This window comes from Lactuca sativa, chromosome 4, assembly GCF_002870075.4.
Source record: "Lactuca sativa cultivar Salinas chromosome 4, Lsat_Salinas_v11, whole genome shotgun sequence".
In the NCBI taxonomy this organism is placed as follows: domain Eukaryota; kingdom Viridiplantae; phylum Streptophyta; class Magnoliopsida; order Asterales; family Asteraceae; genus Lactuca; species Lactuca sativa.
In genome coordinates this window covers 388326391-388342561 of record NC_056626.2, presented here as the reverse complement: position 1 = coordinate 388342561, position 16171 = coordinate 388326391, and the positions used below count along the sequence as shown (strand labels likewise).

General features: G+C 36.6%; 1 protein-coding gene, 1 long non-coding RNA gene and 1 other non-coding gene across 3 annotated transcripts; 2 read left to right on the top strand and 1 right to left on the bottom strand.

Moving 5' to 3' along the window:
• Positions 1 to 3601: 3601 nt before the first annotated feature.
• On the top strand, positions 3602 to 4564 carry LOC128133344 (uncharacterized). Its single transcript, XR_008231992.1, has 2 exons — positions 3602 to 4185; positions 4277 to 4564. It is a non-coding gene; the product is annotated as an uncharacterized LOC128133344 (long non-coding RNA).
• Positions 4565 to 4720: 156 nt separating this feature from the next.
• Positions 4721 to 6448, bottom strand: LOC111894524 (UPF0496 protein At4g34320). Its single transcript, XM_023890603.2, has one exon. It carries the CDS (start codon positions 6071 to 6073, stop codon positions 4919 to 4921), a length of 1155 nt encoding a protein of 384 aa, XP_023746371.1. The 5' UTR covers positions 6074 to 6448; the 3' UTR covers positions 4721 to 4918.
• Positions 6449 to 13364: 6916 nt separating this feature from the next.
• TRNAD-GUC (transfer RNA aspartic acid (anticodon GUC)) lies at positions 13365 to 13436 on the top strand. Its single transcript has one exon. It is a non-coding gene; the product is annotated as a tRNA-Asp (tRNA).
• The last annotated feature ends 2735 nt before the right edge of the window (positions 13437 to 16171 follow it).

The window sequence follows — 16171 nt, the reverse complement described above, 5'->3', positions numbered from 1 at the left end:
AGCATATGATATTTATGTGCACATGTTTGTTTGATTGGGGGTTGGGTTGAGGTGGTCCTGCTTTGTGTTGAAGGCCAACATACCAAAGGCGGTCCGGATAGACTAAAGGCCTTGCAAGGGGGTTCAGTCAGTCCGAAGGCCCGGTGAGCAGTCCGGATAGGCTGTAGGCCTTGTGAGGCGGTCCAGATGTGCTGAAGACTTGGAGAGCGGTCCAGATAAGCTGAAGGCCTGCGAGGCTGTCCAATTACGCTAAAGGCTCATTATGCATGTTGTTTGCTTATATGTTATTGATAGTTTTATGGCTTTGGTATTTTGGGGGTAACTCACTAAGCCTTCAAGCTTACATTTATCGATTATTGTTTCAGGTATTTCTGATGATCGCGGGAAGGCGAACGCGTAATCGTATAGCTCCTCATATTTCATGATTTGGTTCTAGGATACTTTGTCATTATACTATTTTGAAAATAAGTTTTGTAATAATCATTGGTTTTGAAATGTTTTAAATCTTTTAAATTTGGCATCGTTTTTATGGCTATTACAAATTTTGACTTTATTTTTAAATTTATATTACAGTCAAAATTCATTAAAAGTTCATAACTTTTTCATCCGACGCCCATTTTCGAATGTCTTTATATCATTGAGCTCCTATTAATGAGATCTTAAATTCTCATTTAAGTTGTGTCAGCTAAAAATCGATCGATCTAAAATTCGATTTCCGAGTTGTGCACTGCTAGGCTAAATCTTAGAAAATTCATTACTTCATCATACGAAGTTAGATTTGGACATTCTTTTTTATGTACGTTCTCGGTTTAACATATACTACGACTTTCTTTTAGATCACTAAGGCTAAAAAGTAATTTATCAAAAATTCACTTTTTACATTACACGGTGTCGTATTGGTTTGGCTGTAAAACTCGATGGGTTATAACTTCTTCGTTATAACTCGGATTTCGACGTTCTTTATATGTACGGAACCCGTTCAACATATACTATAACTTAGTTAAGAGTATTTACTCTAAATTAACTAGCCCAAATCTGTGGGCGTTACATAATGAAAGTTTCTAATTAATTTTGAGGAAATCTCCATTAAAGTCTCATTATTTTACCCTAATTTATGAATAAGTCTCAAAGTAAATTTTGTTTAAAACATGAATTACCGATAAAAGTGATAATTTCACCATTTCTTTCTCGGTTTTGCCGATTTCATTACTGGCATGGATGCCTAGCCATTAAATGAGTCAGGAAAATCTCTATTGAATTCTCATTATTTTACCATAATTTATGAATGGGAGATGATTTGTACACAACAATTTTTCTCCATACACAACAATTGATGCTTTAAAATGTTGTATTGTACAACTATATAATGCATAAATTGTTGTGTATGGCATAAAACTATTGTGTACAAATCACTTCCCTGAATAAGTCTGGACTAAAACTTGTTTACAAAAAATAATTAAAATTACCAGAAAAAATGATGATTTGACCATTTTCTCCTTATAACATATATTTTATCGGTTTCATTGCTGACATGGACGTTTAGTCATTAAATGAGCTGATGAGATGGATATGACGGGTTATATAATGATATGTTTACCGTAAAATTTGATGTTTCGTTGTATTATATGTTCTTTGGAATATGAAATACGTCAAACAAAGACTACAATAATTATATAAACTAGCAACAACTTTATCATTTTTAAAGTTTATAAGAAATTTCAAATTGTCTATATAATTTTATGTAACTTAACATATCTGTCTCATCAGCTCATTTCTCATCCTTTTTTCCGGAAAGACACATTTTATCAGTTTCATTGCTGACATTGTCACTTAGTCTTTAAATGAGTTGATGAGATGTATATCAAGTTTTGTTGGAAAAAAGTAGGGTTTGTATTGAAGATCTGGATACCACTTAGATCGTGAGAACACTTTTCGAACTGATATTTCTACCCTATGTCTGGGTTGCAAGAAATTCAGTCTAGGATAATACAAGAGGACACTTACGATTCTAGGCACAGAAGTCGTAAGCCAAATTACTAGAAGGATTCTATGTTTGTTTGATGAAAATGAGAGCTTAAGAATTTCGTGTGTCTCTTCTTAAAGAGAAGAGTCGTTTATATAATAAGCGAGATTAGGGTTTCTCTTAGGGTGGGCTATCAGCGGGACCCCAGCCAGGGGCTCTACCCCTTGTACCTCGTTAGGGGCGCTGCCCCTAGACTTCGCCAAAGGGGCACCGCCCCTTTGGAAACCTCGAACCTAGGGCCGCTGCCCCTGGACCCCCGACTTGTCGTCGAACCGATTTCTAATTCGAACCGAACCGATTATATATAATGTTTAAAGAAAAACATAGAGTATATACATAATATAAATATGTTTAGCGAATTCATAACAAAAAAATAAGTTGGATCAGGTGGGTAAAGTGTTGACTTGGTGGTCTAGACTTTTCAAGTTCCAAACATGTTTGCAACATTTCAATGGTTTTATTTTCACAGCTATATAAAATCCATCCCACATCGTCTCATGATGGAAACTCAGCTACATATGCTCGCCTACATAAGGCATCATCCATCCTCTTAAGTTTTATTGAGCTATATAGCTTTGTCCCACATCGCTTGAGCCTTGAAGGATCAAAGTAGAAGCCATATTCAGTTTAGATGATAAAAAATAGCTTGAGGTGTGGTTTGACTCATAAACCAAACCTGAAAACCCAAGTTAGAAACTGAAAATCGATAAAACTAAACCCATGGGTTTGGGTTTGATTTGGGTTCAAATTTTCAAGCATTTTCATCGGTTTGGTTCGGTTTTGGGGCAAAACCGACCCAACCAGGCCCATGCTCACCCCTACCCGTTAGCACCATCTTTATCCTATTTAATACTACATATTATATAATAATTTAAGATACAATCCACTTTTTTGATACATGTTTTATAGCCTTAGGGGGTGTTTGAGATTGTTTTTCATGCTAAAAAGTTCTTTTGACAAAAGTCTTTTTTGATTTTTTGGCTTTTTACAAAAGATAGTTTTAAAATGTGTTTGATTCATCTTTTGACTTTTTAAAAACTAAAAACCCAAAAGTTGCAAAAAGTCACAAATTCATGACTTTTCAAAAGCTTATTTTTGTTCTTGACAAAAAGTTGTTTTAAAAGAACTTCTTGAAATCTCAAATATCTTTTTTAACTTTTAGCTTTTTGAAAAAGCTAAAAGTTCTAAAAGTCATTTTAAAAGATTTCCCAAAGCCCTCTTAGTATATACTAAATGCAAAAACATGGAAAATTTTAGTCATATTTCATATGATTAATGTTATTATAACTCAATCAACTTTGGTCTTTTGATTTGAATGGTCACTAAAATATATATATATATATATATATATATATATATATATATATATATATATATATATATATATATATATATATATATATATATATATATATATATATATATATATATATATATATATATTACATTGTGAGTCATTAAACTTTCATTTTACTTGTTGAAAAAAGAAACCACCACATTTGTTTCTGGTTACCCCTAACCGATGTGGATTTTTTTTTCTTTTTTAAATAACTAGAATTTGAGAATTAGCTCATGTGGCTTTTTTATATTAAATTATTTTTAGGATGTCATCCACCATTTTTAGGGTTTGAAAAATACACCATGCTTTCATGTACCAACCTAGATATCTTTTATTTCTTCTGCCCAAAACATGCAATCCAACGACATAAATCTTAAATTTTCGCAAACAATCATCAATCTTATATTTAACCGTTAATTTTTGGTGGATCGAGGCTCATGACTGTCGCCACAAGGACATTGATGTGAACGCAACATGTGGCTCGGATGCCTGGATGGAATTTTCTAATAGCGTTTTGCTGAGAAATTTGGATCCGAGCTAGTGGGTTTGATTCCATCTGTAGTCGGAGTTTTACGAGGCACAAATATTAGCGTGTGGGGAAGGAGTTTCAAATAGGTGATGGGTTTCCTGTACAAGATTAGCCGAGTAGGGAAAAAGGAGTTTTCTGTACAAGCAACTTTTAAGGAGGCGGCCGTGGCTTAGAGAGGATGTGGATTGATCGAATGGGTTTTGTGGTATCAAGAGTAGAGTGATACAGTGAGTGGCTTAGAGAGGGGGTTAATTGATCGAATATGTAACGAAAAAGTCTAATCAATTTGTTTAGGTAAGGTTCTTGTTCTCAAATATCAATTTGAATTTTACTACCAACACTTTGATGAAACTATTTTCAGATTTGAAAAATTGTTTTATCGTAGGGTTCATAGATGGAATCTGGAATTGCATCGTAACAGTACTTAAAGAACACGATTCTTAACAGGTATGCATCTTGATCGTCAAAGTTTAAAGTCAAAACAGGGGTTAGAGAAGGTGCGTATCGACCAATTGTGTATCGACCAGTTTCAGATGTTACTAACATCAAGGTTTTCTTGATTCATTACTTTGTTGTGTGTGTATGTATGTGAAATAGAGAGAACCGTAAATCAAGCTTCATGTGTAGTATCTTGGGATATAGAGAAAATTTAATTAAAAAAAAACTTTTAATATACTAATCCATTTGGACACATGTCAGCACCACGTAGACCACTTTCAGTTAACCAAAATGTTATATGGATGTCAGCTCAACCAAGAAACCGGATGACCCCTTTATTTTGGGATATTCCCTTATTTAACCTGTATTTTGAAAGTTTAAAGAGTTTAAATACTGCAAAAAAAAAATGATGGGGTTATGATGACCCTCTTTCCTATCCATAAAATTATTAGGAAAATAACAACCTCAAAGCCATCATGGCTCTTACAAAAACCTATCAAATAAAAGCATGTCAAAATCTTTTCAATGGATATGAACAATTTTTTTAACAACAGAATGTTCCTTTTAGTGAATACCAAAGCAACATAAGCTAAATTGAGCCACTAGGGTGCTTCGTGATCTTCTGAACAATCACTAATCTTGCTCTCCTTACATCTCTGCAACATTTATCCGAATGATCACTCAATTCATCGATCGTTTTTGCAAAATCATTCACTGTTTTCTTCATTTCATCAACCGCCAGAGCCACCGCTTCTTCTTCATCTTCCTTGATTGCAAATTGGGCGTTTTGCACCAAACCCTGCATCTCAATCCCTAATTTATCCACTAAAGCTTTGATATTATCAAGATCTTTGATCACAATCGAATTCCCCATTCGCATTGAACGAATCATCTCCCTTTGCCCTTTCAATTCTGTCTCGTATTTCTTCCATAACGAATTAACCCACTTCCCCATTGACCCTAGCGGCACCGCCGCTGCAGCCGCCAATGCTGTCAGCACAGCTGGTGCAGCGACGGCGGCAGCCACCACAGAGCAGATTATCACAGTGCTGAAAGTGATGACGAATATCATATTGGTCAATTTCCTCCATGTTTTTGCTGATTTCAGCTTCTTGTCTACTTTACCTTTTTGGATTTGTAGTTTTTTCAGCATTGAGAGTTGCTGTTTGTATACAGATTGAAACAGTTCGAAAAATTCTTCGGAGAATGGACCTTCTAACGCTTCGAATTTTTTGAACTGTTCTAGGGTTTTTAAGTAATCATTATCTCCATCGAACTGATTGATCGCAATCTGGAGAAATGATAAGCTATATCGAGCATTTTTCAAGCAATCCTCTAGCGATGTGCAGAAATCTAGAGTTAGGATACTAAGATCGAAGAAATCTTTAACTAAGGAAAACAATTCCTCGTTATTCCAAATGTCTTCTTTTGATTCAATTAGGATGTTGACTACTTCCTGATTCATATCGAGAAGACTTCCGGTGACTTCACGAAGGGAGTCAAGGGAAAGTGAACGGACCTCGACGCCGGTGGCCAGAGAATTTATGACCCGACTTGTTCGGTATTGAAGCGACGAATCCAACGACTGGAGATCTGGATCTGATCGGCAAGCATCTTGATAAGATGTTAGATCTGGACTGAGCTGCAATTTTGATATTGATGGAGTTCCAGATGAAGAAGAAGACGACCCTGTCGGTAGGTTTGTTCGACTGCTGCCGGACTCTGAGCTGTACACACAACCCATCGGCGATGGGTGCCTGAAAATCGATTAAAGTGAATCAAGTGATGAAGAAAAAGAAGCAAAGGGAGTTGTTTTTGGGATTTTTGTGTCGTTGATTAAAGGAGAAAGTTGGGATCTTTTGAAGATCCCATTTGCCGTTGAATCTGAAGTCAACTGTGTGTGGTGTTTGATTGCATTGAATTATATTTGATTACGACGGAGGAACACGGCGGAGAACCTTCATCTATGACTAGGGAAATTACGAAATTACCCTTCGTTGAATTCTAGCAAGAAAAATATTCTCTCTGACTTTTTCAACTCTCATGTTTGGCGTTTTGTAGTAAACTATCCTTTATCGTTTTCAAGAAAATCTAGATTCGTGTGTTGAACTTGATAAATAATCTAGTATAAAATAGGAGTGTTCATACGATTTGAAAATGCTTTTGATACTTTTAGTGGAATTATCATTTATGTCGGTATATTGTTAAACAAAATCATGCTATTTGCAAAATTGGCAATGAATGGTGCTCATTATATAAAACTACATTTTTGTTGTTTTTTGAAACATGTTCATGAAACTCTCCCATATTTTCACGCAAACGATTTTGGAAATAAAAATGACATCAAATCAAGTATTTGGCAAAATCATAGCATCTTTTGGGAAATGTAATTTTTCATGTTTTCTCTAAGTTACGTAAGGCCATGTGGTATACATACAACGACCAAGCTCGTGGTTGAGCTGGCCACGAACAACAGTCGTGCACACCATCTCGTTGTTTCGTGGTCAACCGTTCTCGTGGTCTTTCGTGTTGGCCATAACGGATTCAAACGTCCAATGAAATCGAAGCCCATTTTGACCAATTTCTATAGCCGTTCACCGGCTACTTTGTTTAAAAAAAATTAACCAACACTTTTACTCCTTAATTTTTACACCATTCTTTTTTTTCTCTATACACAAACTACACACTATATCTTCACCCAAAAACCATGGATCCCAACCAAAATACCCTTCCAAACTACAGAAATCACAAACCTGATAACGCATTTGCGTTAGATACAACCTCCCGCCAATTCCCGATTATGGAGTTACCTCAAGGTAGTTTTGTCAATTTGATTCAAACCGGTTCCCTTATCCAACAAACACCACTTTTCCAACAAAAATATCAACATTTTTCGTCTTTCCAACAACAACAATACCAACAATTTCAACAATTCCAACAACTACAACAACTCCGACAACAAGCGTCACAACAACAACCAATTTCACAACCAACACTTTCGCCGGATTTTGTTGCAGAAACGCAACCTTCACCACCACCTCAACCAAAAAAGAAAAAAGGAAAAAAAAAACCCGGCCCGACCCACTACCATCCAAGAAAGGGTTCCATGGACAAAAAACGAAGAAGAAAAGTTAGCATATGTATGGGTGTTGGCTTCCCAAGATCCAATTGTAGGATATAGTCAACCTTACAGAAGTTTTTGGGAGAAAGTCCGAGCCATTTTCTACGAGTTAATGGAATGTGAAACTCGAAATACCGATCAAATTATGTCGAAATGGCGAGATATTCGACTAAACTGCACCAAGTTTGGAGGAATCTACAACAACCTCCTAAACATACGCAAAAGCGGCTCGAACGATTTTGGTGTTTTCAAGGCGTCCATGGAGCAATTTGAAAAAACAACTCCAACACGCAAAGCTTTTCTGTATATGAAATCGTGGCTAAAATTGAAAGACGCTCCAAAATGGAAAGAGCAAACAGAAGGAACTTCACAATCTTTCGGTTCAAAGCGTTCGAGAAACCCCGATGGAACTTCCCAACAATCAGACGGCCGAACACACATCGACATCAATGATGATCTGTTAGATCCTGAAAACGAGCAACCTCTTCTTCGGCACGTTGGAAGAAATAAATCAAAAAAAAGCAGCTTCAACATATTCGAGTTCTAGTGTTATGGATATTTTTGGCGATGAATTTGATCGATATGTGCAACTTCAAGAAACGAAGGTCGAGGTGATGACTCGGATGGAGCAAAAAATGATTGAAGCACAAACATCATTTCAAGGGGTACAAGCGACGATCCAAACAAAAACCGATATGGAAATCTTGAAAATGAAAGCAAACGACATCGAGGGCGAAGACTTGGAACTTTTCCTCGCGATGAAAGAGTCGGTTCGAGCCCGACGTAGGCGTACGAGGTAGTTTATTATATTTATGGTTGGTTTTAGTTTATTTTTTTTATTTTTTTTTTATTTTTTTTATTTTAAGTAATGTCGTTTTTATTTTTATTGTTATTTTTTTATTTCAATTAATGTAGTTTTAAGTTAAAGTAATTTGGTCTTTTAATTTAATGGAAACTAGTATTAAAAATGATTTTATTATATTTTTGAATTAAATTTAAATAAAAAAAATGAGGTGTAATGGTGTGTTAGTGGTAGTAACTCATGTTAGTGGTAGGGGAATGCGGTGTTGATGTGGTACCCACCACATATGTGGTATTTGATGGGTATAACAGATGATATAAAAGGGGGTTAATACCTACACGGTGTGCAATTTGTTTAAAACTCCAAGATTCAAACTTTGGTCATCTGTTGAAAGGTACTTACCAAACCTTATATGGTTGAGCCAATAAGAGATGGTTTGTCACCGGAGATGACCAACAAAGGACCCATATGGTCGGACGGTGGTGACACCAACCCAGTTAGACCAATGCATTCCCTCGACGGGGGTGGTCCGTCGACACTGGAAGGGAAACCGCTCACACAAACACCGACAACACCGACAGCTGGGTCCGCATTGGAGTTCATTACCAGTTTATAGCGACCACCGCCCATCGCAACGGAACACTCGGCCACGACACACACCATAGCGCCTCAAAGAGCGCCAACCAACCAATCACAACCAACATAAAATCGACCTCCGCCACCACTACGATAGGTGGGGACCAACACTTGCTTCCCTGCTACCATTCTACCCACTATACAACTGCCATCCACAGGTCATTAGTCTTCCTCGATGGCCAGCATGTCACACATCCTGCTATTCGAACAACAACCAACGTTCAACCAATACTCATACCACTACCAAGGTGCGTATTCCCAAACAACACAGTCACAAAGTCACAACAATCAAGGCATACCAGTGCAGGAGATGAGCTCACACACTATGGGGCCAATGGAGTCAAGTTCATAACCAAACGAGCCGATGTACATATACTCCATGCAGGCACCATACATACCACAAGTAACCATATACAACCACGGGTAACAATATAGGTATGACTAACGGTACAAAAGCCCATAACATGTATAGCAGGTGATGGGCGACGGAGCATTCACCTACCTACACATGGATATCTTGGCCACGAGCTTCAGCTTGGCATTCTGCCAAGGGCTCTTATAGTACGAAACACAACATTCCACCATGATCCCAAACATTCCAAAGTATGACGACATGACAGATCCTGATGAGCACATAGACACCTACGAATGGATAATGACATCACTACGGATGGACAAGAGGTTTACCTGCACTACTTCCCGGTCATGCTCTCAAGTAATGCTAGCAAATGGTTCAAGGCAATGCGTCCAGGAAGTATCTCCAGCTTTGAACAATTGAGGTATCTTTTCCTCAACAATTTTATGCAACTAAAGAAAATCAAAGGAGATTCCAACTACATTATGGCATGAAAACAAAAAGAGGGAGAGTCCATCCGAGCATACTACGACCGATTTACCCTCGCAACTATGAGCATCCATGATCATGAGGAGTTTCAAGTCACAGGCACTTTCGCCCAGGGGTTACTCCTAGGCTCCTGTTGAGGAAATGCAAGGAACAATGCCAAAATATAGGGACAAACTAAAGTATAGGGTCGAAAAATACCTCAGGAAAATCGAGGGAGAAGAGCGCAAAGAAGCCATCTAAAAGTTGTAGCGAACGCATACCTCAAACAAGAATCAGTTGACTCCCACTCCCGCCATAGTCACAAGGAGCGCCACGATGGAACTCACAACAAGAATAATAGACATTCAAGACATTCATCCCGCAGGTTCCGCCAATTCGTCAAGGACAAGCCCAGGAGCCATAGGGCGGAAGTACATACTGTGGAAAAAAACCCTCAACGGGTGGAAAAAGAAAAAGGGAAGTATTTCAAATAACACAAGAGCAAAACCCATGAAACTGGGGAATGCACAATCCTAAAAAGAGAAGTAGTGGGCAAGAAATTGAATGGAGACCTCACGGAGATCACGAAAACCCTACGATCAAAATTCAAAGTCGAACAAAAAGACGGGCAAACCCGGAAAGAAGTGAATAACCAACCACTCAAAAAGGAAGATATATTCACAATCGCGAAGCCCCAAAACAGAGCCAAGAACCGATCGGCAAAAAATAGCATCGTTGCCCTACCTAACGATACTATGAGCATAATTTTCTCACCGAGAGACCCCCGAGCACCCGAATGGGTCCCCACATACCTAATCATAATCTTCGCCTACATCCAACAATATTGAATCTGGCGAGCCTTGGTCGACGGTGGCAACAACATCGATGTCCTCTACGAACACTGTTTCGAACGACTCCTGACATCTTGGAAAAAGAATCCAAAACCACCGACCCGAGCCCTATTCATCGGCTTTACAAGACACAAGTTGTGGCCGCTTGGGACTATAAGCCTCCCATTGACAATACTCAACCATGATGGGAAGGAAAAGGTAACAAGGATAATCGAATTCTCAGTAGTAAAACACATGTTCGACGACGATATGATCCTTGGGTGGACAACCCTTTTCCAGCTCCAAGCCATCCCATCAACAATACATGGTACAGTAAAATTCAGTACAAACCAACGGCTCGACAATAGCGACCGCCCTCAACCCACGGGAAAAGGAACAACAGGCGATCGTTGCTTGGGCTACCGTGCACATTCCAAGAAGGCGGTACACAACAATAATCACCACCAAGATCCAAGATAGGGGAAAAGTCGCCACCCCCACACAAACAGACTGGGGAGAGAAGGGAGCGATAGCAACAACATTACTATGCCAGAAACATTGAGGATAATCAGCATGAACACCAAGCGACGCTAGATACCGCTAAGCCTGCCAACATGTTGTCACACAACGAAGGACCATAGCGCAAAGATAGAGGAGAGATAGAGTGTTGACGATGAGAGAGAGAGAGAGAGAAAGAAAGAATGTTGACGATGGGGCATATAATAATCGGCTTAGCGTGATCGTTGGCGTTAGTCACAGTCTTGCAACGATATTTAAGGCATAAATGGGTAATGTTGGGGTCGGTTACGTTCCTTCAGTGATGAAGTAGGTGTGCGATGTAAAAGGAGAGAAAGGAGATACAACTCAACAGTGAAGATGCATGGTAGATATTCAAAGTCGACATTGAAGTGAGGGGGGGGGGGGGAGGGGGAGGGAGGCGGTGATGATAGAGGAGGCATTCGATCAATTATTAGAATGGACAAGACGGAGAGAGGAAAGTAAAGGAGTGGTGTGGGATCCATATGTTTTTTTAATTAAATGATTTTTCTAAATAACAAAATTTGGAACTAAAATCTATAAGGGTAAAATTCTCTTTCTATGTTTAGTAGGGACCATATATGCAATAAAATAAAGTTTAAAGGATTGTCCGAGTTAAAAAAGTTAAAGACCAAACACGCAAATTACTAAAAACCTTAGGGACCAATCACGTAATTTACTCTTATTTTTATATTTTTTTTAGGATCTATGGGTAGTGTAGGGTTTCGAACTGTACTCAACGACTTTTGAGGACACCAAAAGCTCACTACACGTCATACCTTGAAACTTTTTTGTTTATCGTCGTTTGGATAGGCCAATGTTTTCATAAAAGTAGTATGATTTTGACGTATCAAATTGACAAGACAAAAACACATGCTTGAATTGTACTCAATTAACATGAAATGGACACTTAGTTGTTGTTCCATTTAATACATCGTTAGTAATGGGGATTGATTGAGGATGTTGATGTCATTTTTGGAAGCGACGACACCAAAAAATGCATGTCAAAACCATAAATCTTGCGATGCTACCACATCAAGCATAATCGTAGGGTACTTGCGATCACTTATCATGTATTGACCTAGCCATTCTATTTGGTAATTTAGCCGAGAAGAGTGTATATAATCAATGCCGTTTTCAGATGGTTTACACAAATATTATGGTTTATATATGAATAATACTATCACAAAACAGTTCTAGGCTTTGACGTGAAGTTCTTTCAAACATCTTTAAGTACTATCATACGTCTTAGAAACCGACTCATATACTAGTGGACGTGTGGCAAATGTGTTCTTCTATAATGGAGTAAAAGACCGCTTGCCTTTGAAATCTTCTTCTGAACATTGCAACACAATATACGAAATTCTCAGCAAAGTAATCTTGTTTGAGACGATCATGTGCAACTTTACAATTTTCTTCTATAGATTATTGTATTTGTTAGACTACTTGAACTTGAAATATCAGAAAATAGAAAACGCGTAGGTTGACGGTTCTTTGATAAAACATGAGTGTGACGCTTAAATGTATTAGATGAATATGCAACGTCTCAAATTAATAATGATTACTCTCAACTTGATGATGAATCCATTTGACAATTGTAGAGTATAAATTTTGAAAATTGAGAGAGAATTTATAAATTTATGGTGAAAATTTTGAAAGTTGAATATAATTTTATAGGATTAATTTTTGAAACAAAAAATTATAGCTTTGAGAGTAGCCATTCGGGACAACCATGCCGATTCCATATGTGTTAGTGTAGTACCGCATGGGTGAGACGACGTTCCATCATAAAATCCATCACTAATGGGTTTCACCGACAGATTTACACTGAATTTACATTTATCGGACTTAGAGACGGATTTTCAATGGATTTGTGATGGTTTTCCAAAGGATTTTGTGACGGGTTTATAGAATTTTACACTCTATGACGAAATAAGTGATTGTATGTGCCACCTCGGAACACTAAATCTGTCCGCCCAGATAAATTCTATCATACCTTATAAAGCAGAACTATCATGGCTCCACATTACCTCTCTAAGGAATCATAATTCCAACAAACAAAATCAAAACAATAAATCTTATTAATGGAAATTAATACAGTCAAAATTGTTAATGTTCATTACAAGTCAAGTCAATTTATCTTTGCAATCAGCTTGTATTCAATACAATGCGTCACACCAAAGCTGTGGATATAATCAAACCAACCGGCAAAACATGATTAGAATTTCCTGAAGTTATAATTTAATGTTCTAGTTTATAAATAAAAATATTCAGATATTAGCAAAAGTCGTTGTAGTATAGTGGTAAGTATTCCCGCCTGTCACGCGGGTGACCCGGGTTCGATCCCCGGCAACGGCGTTTTTTTATTTTTAAGCGATTTCGATTCTCAAACATCAGTCCTTCAAAGTTCAGTGAAGCTACAATTTTGGGCCTTCTTTAACTGGTATGGTTTCAAGTCAAAATATATGCAATCCGTTTGCAAGTCATATAATTTAATAAAAACATGTAATTCTATGATTTTTTTTTTTTATATATATCATTCTAGTGATAGATTGAAATTTCGTCATATATACTGATTAATAAAAAAACCAAATGAATCCAAAAATCCAAATTAACTTATGTAAAAAGGATTATGGTATAGATGTGACATAAGTCTGGGTCACTGTTGTAAACGAAAAGAAGTCAACGTAGTGGTAGTGCAAGAAACGCTTTGAGAAATAGGAGAAGGGGAGTTGGAGGGTAAAAAATAGAATTATCACATGTTACAATGAAAATGAGATTAAGTTATCTTTATGTTCAATTATTGGATTTATAACTCCTAAAACTATGAAATTGGAAGCGTTATTATTTACTACATGAACGAGAAAGAAAAAATGGAATTGTAATTAAGGTGGAGAACTAGTGAATATGTTACCTTACTACTATCTTTAGACTATAATTCAAAAGAATGGAATAGAAAGATTGGCCAAAGAAATGTTAGACACATAAATTCTTCCATAAAGAAAAAGTAATTTCTTGAGTATGATACCCTTAGTCGAGGAAAAAAATGGAAGTTGGCATTTCTATATCGGTTATTAAGTCATAAACAATGGTATCATTGGTAATGGAAGGTGGCATACGTGTCGTGACCTAGTATCTTCGTATAATTGGTAACATGACATTGAGTTGGAATGGAAAACGTTAGGCTACCCGGTATGGGAGGCATTTCACGCGTTTTGGGCTGAGGTGACAGTCTCTCTCACGCGTGAACACCGCCCCCAAAGCCGGTGGGCTGTGTTTGACGTGAATTGGAGGACGAAAAAGACGTTGCATCTGATTGGTAGTGAATCTGGCCCCTCACAATTTCCCTCTTTCTCTTTCTTTCTTTTTGCCTCCTTCACCACCAGCCCACCGGTGAACACCATTTCCATACCCTGGTAGGTTGGGTGTGGAATGGTGAAATATCTATGTGGCATCCCAAACAACGCGTGACCATTCCGTATGGCCTTAGCAATATTGGGATTGATGGAGTGAGTACGAGATGCAAACAAACTAAGAACGAGAAATTACATGGCATAATGTCTATCCTTGCGATATAGCTAGCAATAGAGTGGTCGGTGACCCTGACACGATCTCATGAGAAACTGTCATGACCCGAGGATGATCGATCACAATCATTACGAGTTGATTAGGGATTCGATGTTCGGTTTTGGCTTGTAGGGATGGTTACTTATGGAACCGTAGATCTTTGTATGGACTTGAGGAAGAGCTCATGACCTTCGACCTCTGAGAGGTCACAAAAATATAGTCTAGGTTTGATTGCACGATGGATTGTTGAGAAAGTTTCCAACACGTGGCTAAGGCCGCATAGTAATCAATTAGATTTGTCTAGATCATTTATAAAGTGACCAATCGCATAAAGTTAATCACAACGGGATTTGAATTGATTACCATATTTAGAAACTGAGAAAGTACATTTTTAAAGTTTAAGCAACGAATAACATAAGGTTTGAGACCGAGTACTCCATAGATTCTTTGAAAGTGATGATTGAAGAAGGATAAGGACGCGTTTGTCATTTTCTTTCTAGGAAAGAAAACTAGGATTATGGTTGGTTTTGTCATCGGATTCGATGTTGGGTTGTGGAAGCATGACAGTGTCATCAATATGACTAATGGTGTTTTGAAAAGAAAATAAAAATATCATTTAATGTTGATTGATTATTCTATTAGAGCAATTCCAACCATCCTCCATTTATCACAATTACTAGGCGAATGCCCGCGCGTTGCGCAGAAGTATCTATATATCTGAAATCTTTACAAATATATGTTTTTTAAAATATAACAATAATGTTGGTATTAAATTTGATATAATAATTCATATACTAAGTTGATATAATATATTGATTATTTTAAATTAAATGATAATATATATAGATCTATTAAAACTGCATAATCTCAATCTTTTGATCGATCCCTGTCCGCGGGTTACTCATGAATAATATTAAATATAATATACGGTTTAATGTTATATATAGTTGTAATTTTTAATTATTTTTTTTAATTTATTTGCTTAACGTTTTAATTTCTATCATTGTAATTATTAAAAACCTCAAACATTTTTATTTTATTTTAAATGTAACAATATAATCATTTATATAAAGTTATTTTTAACTATTATTATTGTAAGTTATTTTAAGCTATTTATTTGAAAACTTTTAACGATTATAAAAAAAATTTAGAAAAATTTTTAGTTAAATTAATATTACAATTTAGTTTTTTCATTTACCACTAAAATTTATCATTTTTAACTATTCACAAAATACTTTTTGAATTTTTTAAGTGGAACTGAAATTTATATTGAAGTTCACCCTGTAATGTTATATTTAAATTAACAATTTAAGTATTTTGTCCAAACTTTTCAAAAATTGTAGCTTTAAACTGATAATGGTTTACATACAACAACATATTAAATCTAATAAAATTAGTATAATATGTTACGGTTAAAGATATACCTTTATAAGTAGAAGTAAAATATTATTTTAATATTGAAATTTAGTTTATTTATGATTACACTTTAGGTTTGATACTTATTTAACTTTATTAACCACCTTATA

What these genes read in the sequence shown, in the direction of transcription:
- LOC111894524 (XM_023890603.2), bottom strand. Translation starts at nt 6,073, where the DNA reads ATGGGTTGTGTGTACAGCTCAGAGTCCGGCAGCAGTCGAACAAACCTA.